The sequence below is a fragment of the Martes martes genome (genome assembly GCF_963455335.1).
Source record: "Martes martes genome assembly, chromosome: 12".
Taxonomy (NCBI): domain Eukaryota; kingdom Metazoa; phylum Chordata; class Mammalia; order Carnivora; family Mustelidae; genus Martes; species Martes martes.
Genome location: NC_137900.1, coordinates 76,778,267 through 76,787,056, shown reverse-complemented (window position 1 = coordinate 76,787,056; position 8,790 = coordinate 76,778,267). Strand labels below are relative to the sequence as shown.

The 8,790-nt window shown below is 60.8% G+C and overlaps 1 protein-coding gene across 1 annotated transcript; it reads left to right on the top strand.

Annotated features, from left to right (window-relative positions):
- Positions 1-321: 321 nt before the first annotated feature.
- KIF12 (kinesin family member 12) lies at positions 322-7,680 on the top strand. Its single transcript, XM_080819838.1, has 19 exons — positions 322-385; positions 457-522; positions 628-706; positions 893-1,020; positions 1,143-1,218; positions 1,572-1,706; positions 1,874-2,009; positions 2,848-2,939; positions 3,122-3,269; positions 3,950-4,068; positions 4,152-4,256; positions 4,843-4,945; positions 5,029-5,119; positions 5,328-5,414; positions 5,803-5,893; positions 5,965-6,063; positions 6,616-6,716; positions 6,811-6,929; positions 7,249-7,680. Exons 1-19 carry the CDS (start codon positions 360-362, stop codon positions 7,386-7,388), a joined length of 1,941 nt encoding a protein of 646 aa, XP_080675964.1. The 5' UTR covers positions 322-359; the 3' UTR covers positions 7,389-7,680.
- Positions 7,681-8,790: the final 1,110 nt, after the last annotated feature.

Genomic DNA, 8,790 nt, shown 5'->3' with positions numbered 1-8,790 from the left:
CGTTGAGCCCTTCCCACCCCTGCCCTCCCTATCCCCATCCGTGTACAGAGAAGGCTGGTCTGGGCAGTCCCTCCTGATAGGAATGGGCAAGAGCAAGGGATCCTCAGACTCCAGAACCCCCTAGTGAGGGGTCCCTTTGCTGGAGACTTTTTCCACCAGACGTGGGGGTGGGTAAATCTTTAACTAGCTAGCCCTGGGGAGGCTGGAGCCTTTCCGGATGGATGGCTGCCTGAGAAGGGGGAAAGGGGGTGGGGGATGTAAGGTGTGTACAGCAGTCCCGGTGAGGTGGGAAAGGGCGGGTATTGGAGAGAGAAAGGAACGAGACTCGGGCGGAGCTAACTCCGTGTGCAAAGCGGGACATGGAGGAACGCGGGTCTCCAGACGGGTAAGCAGAGATTCTGGGAGGTTTCCAGGAGCCTCTGGGCTCAGGGATGGTAACTCCCGTTGCTGCCACAGGGACCCCGCGCGGAGCCTGGAGCAGGGGCCAGAGGGGCCAGAAACGCCCATCCAGGTGGTGCTCAGGTAGGTATAGGCTGGTTGGGGAGTGCGGGGAGGGGGGTGGCGCGAACGAGGACAGGACAGATGGCGACAATGGGATGGACCGTCCGCCTTTCCAACGGACCCCAGGGTGCGTCCCATGAGCGCCGCCGAGCTGCGTCGAGGGGAACAGAGCGCGCTGCACTGCTCGGGGACCCGGACTCTGCAAGTGAGGAACCCTTCCCCCCTCGAGCCCCAACCCCTCTCCCCCCAAAACCTACCTGGAGGCCCCTCCGTCCCTTCAAGGAGGCAACTTTGTCCCAGGCCCCCACCTCCCCCGGACAACCCCGTGAGCCCCGCCCTCCCGGGCTCCGCCCCCAGCGTGCCCCGCCCCCTCGGCCGCCCCCTCCCCCAGGTGAGCCCCCCGGGCGGCGGCCCCGACGTGGCGTTCCGCTTTGGCGCGGTGCTGGACGGGGCGCGCACGCAGGAGGACGTGTTCCGGGCGTGCGGCGTGCGGCGCCTGGGCGAGCTGGCGCTGCGCGGGTGAGTGAGGCGCCGCCAGGGCCCCCGGGCCCCTTCCCCCACGACCCGCGCCCCCAGCCCACCCCCTGCCCTCCAGCCCCCCCAGCCGACCCCGGGTCCAGCCGCGCCCCTGCCGCCCGCAGCTTCTCCTGCACTGTCTTCACCTTCGGCCAGACCGGCTCCGGGAAGACCTACACCCTGACCGGGCCTCCTCCGCAGGTGGGCCCGGCGCCGCCGAGGGAGCGGGGAGGGAACGAGAGCCACACGCTTCCAGGGGGAAGGGCCTTCCTGCTGCCCAGCCCCATTTGCAGACGGGGAAACTGAGGACGGGAGAGGTGAAGGCGCCTGCCTCATATGGGGCCACTTTTATCCACTTGACTTAGTAGCTCTCAGTTTCTCCATCTGTACGCGGAAGTGACAGTTCTGACCGAGGATTACTACCGTGTTCCGCGGGAACTTGGCACAGTTCCTGGCGCATAGTAGGGCAGTCCTCTACCAAGGGTAGTTATGACTGTTGCTTTGTGCTGGGAGGAGCGTGATCCAGCCCCAGGCTCAGCTGTTTCTGCCCCCAGGGCGAGGGTGTGCCCGTACCCCCCAACCTAACCGGCATCATACAGAGGACCTTCACCTGGCTGTTAGACCGGGTTCAGCACCTGGGCGCGCCTGTTACCCTCCGTGCCTCCTATTTGGAGATCTACAATGAGCAGGTGGGGGACTGAGATGAAGAGAGCGCCCTCAAGGAGAAGGAGGCATTTCTCTCCAAGGAGCAGGGGTGGCGGGACAGAAGCGGCTGGGGGCCTGTTGCTGGTAAAGGCTAGGGGTGGATGGAACGCGGGCCCAGGACCCCTTCCCTCACCCGTCACCTTCACCTCAGGTTCGAGACCTTCTGAGTGTGGGATCTCCCCGGCCCCTCCCTGTTCGCTGGAATAAGACCCGGGGCTTCTATGTGGACCAGCTGCGGGTGGTGGAGTTTGGGAGTCTGGGGGCCCTGATGGACCTTCTCCAAATGGGTGCGTGCTACTTCGGGGGCGCTGTGGGGTGTGGGGACACCCATTCCTCAGCTGTTCACTGTGCACCCCGAGTCCCTGGCTGGAGTTGTGGATTGAGATGCTCCGTGTGGGAGGAAAGGGCCAGCAAACCAATAATTCAGACACAGCCCAGAGATGTTCGTCCCACCCCTCCCCAGGCTTGCAGATTCTGCTGTCCAAGCTGTTGGAATCCTGATGATGGGGCATGATTGGGTACGGTGGGGTCAGGGTCATGGTTTCTCTTGTCCAGGGCCTCTGCCTTGGTCGGGCCCCATCTTTGCCCCCTGAGGAGGTCTCCCCACCTCAAGGCTCTCCCCGTCCAGTCTTTTCCCCTACATGCAGCACACCACATCCCTCTTCCTCTCCAGACCCCTAGAGTCTTCCAGGTTCTTAAAGGTAAATGTCATACTTCTTTTAGGCTAGCCCGTGACATCTTTCTGTTCCAGCCCCATTCATTCATCAAGTATTTATTGAGCACTTCCCCTGTGGCAGGCACTGGGGACACTGGGACTCTGGGTTCTGGCCCCAAAGTTGTGCCCAGAGCTGAACTTTCTGTCTGAGTCTCTCTCTTTCTCCGCAAGGCAATGGGAGAGATGTTCATAAAACGTGAATTTGACCGACGTTCCTCTGCTTGGTACTCCCCATCTTCCTCTCACATGTCCATGCTAGAGACAGCCCCGGCAGCCCCTCCTTCCCCTTTCCTGCCTCTGCGCCTTTGCACGGGCTGGCCCCTCTCCCAGGATGCCCTCCCTTCTTTTCCTTTATCGGTGACCAACTGCTCCTCCTACCAGGTCCAGCTCCTGCCGTTTTCCGCTTCTAGGTCTTACCCGCCGACGGAGCTCAGCTCACACCCTGAACCAGGCCTCCAGCCGAAGCCATGCCCTGCTCACGCTCTACATCAGCCGCCAAACTGTGAGTGTCCCCACATGGGGAAGGAGCTGGCCCAGGGTCACCCAGCCAGGGTCTGCCTCTGGATATAGCAAGCAACTTGGGCAGGCGCCGGAGATAATAGTGGAAATCTTTTTGGCTTTGTGACTTTGGTGGGGACGGCCCCTCCCAAGTCCCCATTGAGCCCTGATCCCCCTGCCTCACAGATGCCTCCAGGGGACCCTGGGGAACCCCCCGTGGCAGGGAAGCTGTGCTTTGTAGACCTGGCTGGCAGTGAGAAGGTGGCGGCGACAGGATCCCGGGGGGAGCTGATGCTTGAGGCGAACAGCATCAACCGCAGCCTGCTGGCCTTGGGTGAGACATGGGGCCGGCTGCATGGACGTCCTGTGTCCTTGCCCTGAGCCTGACCCAGAGCTGTCCCTGGTGGGGGAACCAGAGGAGTGATAGTGGGGAGGTCAAGAGCTGTGACTCACTAGCCACCTGCCTCCTCTTGACCTTACCGTGCTATTGACTAGTGCCTCCCCTCTTAGAACTTTACGAGTCTATAAAACTGAGGGTTTATAAAGGTACGTTTTCATTTGAGAAATAGAAACACTCGAGTGCAGAGGCTGAGCCCTCAGACATACAGCCTGTCCCCATGTGCAGTTGGGAAGACTGAGGCTCCATGAGAGGAAGGGAAGTGACCTTCTTTCCACCCCTGCCCCAGATCACTGGGCCTTGAGGTCCCTTCCTCGGCGGTGTGTGTAGGGAGATTTTCAGCGAACTCTTCTTCATTTCCTGAGCCCCTGCCGAGTGCCAGGTTCAGGAGTGGTCAGCCTCTTTGGTTGCGCTGGGGATCGGGGTGGACAGGGCCATCTCTGCCCTCAGGAGCCCCTGTCTGGTGGCAGAGACTGGTCTGACCAAGTAACTAGATCTCATAGGAAGAGGGATTTTCAAGTCACACAGGTCTGGGTGGAGGTCCCAGCTCTGCATGTACCAGCTGGGTGGCCTTGAGCGAGAGCGGTGACCTTGCCGGCCTTGTTGTCCCCACCCAGGTCACTGCATCTCCCTGTTGCTGGACCCACAGCGGAAGCAGAGCCACATCCCCTTCCGGGACAGCAAGCTCACCAAGCTGTTGGCAGACTCACTGGGGGGACGCGGGGTCACCCTCATGGTACCCAAGAGGAGCTGGCAGGGAGGAATGGCTCCTGAGGGAGGGGGTCCCAGAGAGGAACACTCAGAGGCAGTCCTCCCCAGGTGGCCTGCGTGTCCCCTTCAGCCCAGTGCCTTCCTGAGACGCTCAGCACCCTGCGATACGCAAGCCGGGCCCAGCGGGTCACCACTCGGCCACAGGCCCCCAAGGTGAATGGAGGGAGCCCCAGGCAGAGGGGCAGGGCAGAGGAGATAGTTGGGGATCTGGCAGTAGTTGGAGTCCGAGTTGGTGTTATGGGAAGTCTGGAACTGAGTCAGAGTTGGGATTAGAGTCAGAGTCCTGGTGATGGGGTCATGATTGGGTAGGGTGGGGTCAGGGTTATGGTCAGGGTTAGGGCATGTCTAGGTATATGGTCTGATTTGGATATGATTCAGGGTGTAGCCAGGATCCCAGCTGGTACCATGATTAAGTCTGAGTTGTTGAGTTGGGGTCTGACATAGTGTCTCCTTGGGGGTCAGGATCTGGGCCAAGGTTTGAACGGAACTGAGTTTAAGGTTGGACTTAAAGCAGGTTCCAGCTTAGAGCAGGTCCTCCAGGCCTCCAGTGAAGGTTGCCTGACCCTTTGATGCCGTTAGCACAAGGTGCCGCCTCCAGGTGGACGTAGCCCCAGGATGCAAGGCTGGCCAGTGAAGCATGGGCTGGGTTTTAGGCTCTCTTCACCCACCTTGGGAAGCCCTTGTGCAGTGCACAACGTGGGCAGCCACAGACAGCAGCTCTGGGCCTCTTTCTCTGCAGTCGCCAAAGGCAAAGCATCCCCAGCGTTTGGAGGTTGAAATATTGCAGCTGCAGGAGGAGAACCGTTGCCTGCGGTCCCAGCTGGGGCAAATAGACCCCAAGGGTATGAGTTCCCTGGAGGCAGGGGTAGGGTGAGGCAAGGGTCCAGGGCTCCTCTGGATCCAGCCATCTTTCCCTTCCCTGCAGCCTCCAGGCTCAGTGGGGCCCGGGTGGCCTGGGCCCAGCGGAACCTCTATGGGATGCTCCAGGAGTTCATGCTGGAGAATGAGAGGCTTAGGTAGGGCCTGCCTCAGCCAGGGGGACTCTACCCCACCCCACCCCTCTGGGCTGCTCTGCCAAGCTGCACCGCTCCCTAGTCTGTGGCTACCCTGCTGTCCCCCTGCTTGCCTCCTGGGGCTCGTTCTCCACCGCAAAGAGGAGAGCTAGCGGATACCCCCGCTGGTAGCTCTGCCTCCTGTCACCTGCCTGGGGCCTGCTCTTCCCAGGAAAGAAAAGAGCCAGCTGCAGAGTAGCCAGGCCCGGGCCCGGGACGAACAGCGCATCCTGGCCCAGCAGGTCCAGGAGCTGGAGCGGTGAGCACAGCTGCCAGCCGGGAGACAGGCCTTGGGACAGAGGGCAGGTGGGAAAGGGTGGCTCAGTGAAATGGTCAAGGGTCTGACCTCTGGACCCAGACCCCCTGGGTTTAAACTTCAGCTCTGCCACCTACTAGCTGTGTGACCTTGGGTGAGTCATTTTACCTCTCCCTGCCTGGGCTTCCTTTCATATAAAATGGGGATAATACAGAGCCTACTTTATAGGGTGGATGTAGGGTTCAGATTGAATGATTTCATTTGTAAAGCCTTGAGCACGGCACCTGGCTTATAGTTAGTGCTCCCTGAGTGTTTGTTAAAAGGGGGGACGTGGAGGCCAGCCCGGTGTTGGTTCGCGGGCTGTAGGCACAGTCCCCACTGTTCTCTCCAGGCGCCTCCTCAGTGCCTGCTACCATCACCAGCCGCACCCTGGCCTGGCCCCACCGTGTCCCTGTGTGATGGTGCCAGCTCCCCCGTGCCACGTGAGTCTCTGCCCGGCCGGGAGAGGGGAGGAGCAGGACCAGTGCAGAGCTTCTGACAGGCCCTCTTGCAGGCCCTGCCTCCCCTCTGCTCCTGCGGCCACTTCTGCCCCCTGTGCCGTGCACCGCTGGCTCACTGGGCCTGCGCACGTGGGGAGCTCCACCTGCCCCAGGTAGGAAAAGCGGGGGCGGGGGGGTTGAGCGAGCGGGGAGAGCTGGAGACTTGGATCCAGGGTTCAGCAGCCTGGGAGGCTCCAGAGTTCTAGGGTCCCAGGCTGGATCATGGGGTGAGGGGTAGCTTTGGGCCGGTTCGCTCGCCTCCCCCTGCTCCCCATCCTACCTTCTTTCGGGAACTCACAGAGCCACTCGCTTCCTCATTTGTCCACTCACACGTTACTCATTTACATCTTCACTTACTCATGTGTTCACTCACTCGCTCGGTAACTCTCCCCTAAGCTCCAGCTTTGTGGCAGCCCGGGTTCTGGACGTCAAGAATTCCGAAAGAGACCAGGCATGGTTCCTGCCCTCAGAGAGCTCCTATCTCCAGAGAGGACATTCCAAGGGCTACCTGCCACCCACAGAAAAATGGACCAAGAGCCCACGCCTTTATGTCCCCCAGATATTCTTGGTGTCCCGAGGGGGCAGGCATGGCAGAGATGGTGGTGGCACCGGGAGGATGGGACACGTAGAGGCTCACCTAGGGTGGGCTCTGGTCTTTCCTGCAGGTGTTTGGCCCTAAGGCCCCAGGCGGCATGCCTCTGTCTGCCCAGCCCTCACCCTGGGTACCCCCAGGCAACCCTGGCTCTGCCAAGTGTCCGAGAGAGAGGTGGGCCAGCCCTAGGGCACTGGGATGGGAGAGGAGGGGACCAGGCCTGGGAACCCAAGGCTCATCTCTCACCACCCAACCCACCCTGGCCCAGGAGTCCTAGAGACTGGCCTCAGGCCCGAGTCTTGGCGGAGATGCTGCTGGAGGAGGAGGCGGAACCCTCCGCACCCCCGCTGCCTGTGGGGCCCCCGAACACCTCACCAGTGCTGAGAGGTGAAGAAGAGGGAGTGGCCCCTCGTGGGTGTTTTTTTGTGCTCTTGGGCCAGACCCCACCCTGTCCAGACCTTAGTCTACCCATCTCTGAAACAGGGTGTGTGTTGAGAGGCGATCTGTAAGATCTTTCCAGTTCCCAAACTTGGAATTCGCTTCCCGGGGCCATCTGTATGTCCAGTTGTGTGCAGGAGCCCGTGGTGTATGTTGAGGGGGAGGGGAGCCCCCTGAGGCTTCCCCAGAGGATGATGGGACACTGATGGGTCCGGGTGGGGAGGGCCCAAGGGAGTGCAGTCCTCGAGTCTCACTGTGTGCTTCTCAGGTGGGGCTGCAGTGCCAAACCTGGCCCGGAGACTGGAGGCCCTCCGAGACCAGATTGGCAGCTCCCTGCGCCGTGGCCGGAGCCAGCCCCCCCCCAGCGAGGCTGCTGGGAGTCCCAGGCGAGTCCTCCCTCCCTGCTGAGGGCAAAGCAGAAACCTAAGAGACTACTGTGTGACCTTGGTCTGGGCTCTGCGCTCCCAGGCTTCCATCTCCCCATCTGTGCAGTGGGGATGGCAGCTGCCGCCCCGTCCCCCGGTGCACCTGTGCCGGGCAGAGGCCAGTTCCTGAGGGCTGTGGCTAGGGGCTGGTGGGCAGTTTGGGGGAGCAGAGGGAGGGTGACACCCCAGACTGTGAGAAAGGAGAGACTGGATTTGGGAGAAGCCAGGCGGCAGGTGATGAAACAGACAAATGATTAAAGAAAGGTGTCGCTCCGAGTGTGGCGGGTCGTGTTTTGGGGGCATCAGGCACTTCGTGGAGGCATCCCAGAGAGGGGGGCTCCCAGGGGACCCTGAGGAGGAGCCAAGAACTCTTGGTAGAGGTGCATGCCCCTTCTGATTGGGAATAATCCGGGTTGCCATCTCCTTTGTATGTGATACAGTTTTAATTGAGCGACTGCTACAGGCAGCAGGGCAGCTGAGGGGAAATCAGCAAGCGTCTCCTTGCAGGAGCATGGGGGAGACCGGTTCCAGTCGGCTTCTGTGCCCGCTGCAGGCGTGCTGGTGCTGCAGGGGTTGTGAGGTTTGAATTCTGATGCCACACACTTGCTGGGGCCTCGGGCAGGCCTTGAACCCTCCCAGACCACACTTTCTGGTGTTCAGCCGACTAGACAGGGTGGGAGAGGCTCCTTGTCCGTGGAGTTCGAGGGAGGGTCAGGAGGTGAAGAATGTCAGGATCCCAGTAGGGTGCAGTGGGTCTGCAGTTAGGGGGAAGTCCAGATGTGACATGAGAAATTGGGGGTGCCGGTGGGAGGACCTCGTTAGAGAAGGGGCCATGAGACTATTCTAACTCTTCCATTTTGGAGTTAGGGGAACCGAGACCTGCAGGGCTCATTCCTGCCTTTGTTCACTCATTTATTCATTCAACACTCCTGGCATCGACGCCAGCCTGGGTGGTGAACAGGACTGAGAAGGGACACGCGGCTTTGCCCAGGAAGCTCACGGTGGCTGGGTATTGAAAGGCGAGACGCGTGGCTGGGCATTCAGGGTGTTCAGTCGCGGAGACTTGGTGGGAGGCCAGTGCCAGGGGGCAGAGCCCAGGACGTGGGGGTAACGAGCAGACGCCACAGGCCACCGGGCCCAGCAAAGTGGGTTTGGTTAAGTCTGCAGCCTGAACCGCATAACATGCGAATCTTGCCACCTTCCATAACCATGAGTGATCCCGGGCAGACAGCTTCACTGCTCCGAACCTGGGTCCTCTCATCGGCAGGATGGCTGCAGCAGCAGTAACCCCTCCCTGGACAGTTGTGGGCATTAAATCTACTCGGAGATGGGAAGAGTGTGGCACAAGGCTTTGCTTGTTGCAATTCAGCTGAAAGCAACTTTCA

Coding starts and splice junctions, on each gene's coding strand:
- KIF12 (XM_080819838.1), top strand. CDS start 360: ATGGAGGAACGCGGGTCTCCAGACGG. Junction 5,120..5,327: donor CTGGAGAATGAGAGGCTTAG/GTAGGGCCTGCC, acceptor TGCTCTTCCCAG/GAAAGAAAAGAGCCAGCTGC. Junction 5,415..5,802: donor CAGGTCCAGGAGCTGGAGCG/GTGAGCACAGCT, acceptor TGTTCTCTCCAG/GCGCCTCCTCAGTGCCTGCT.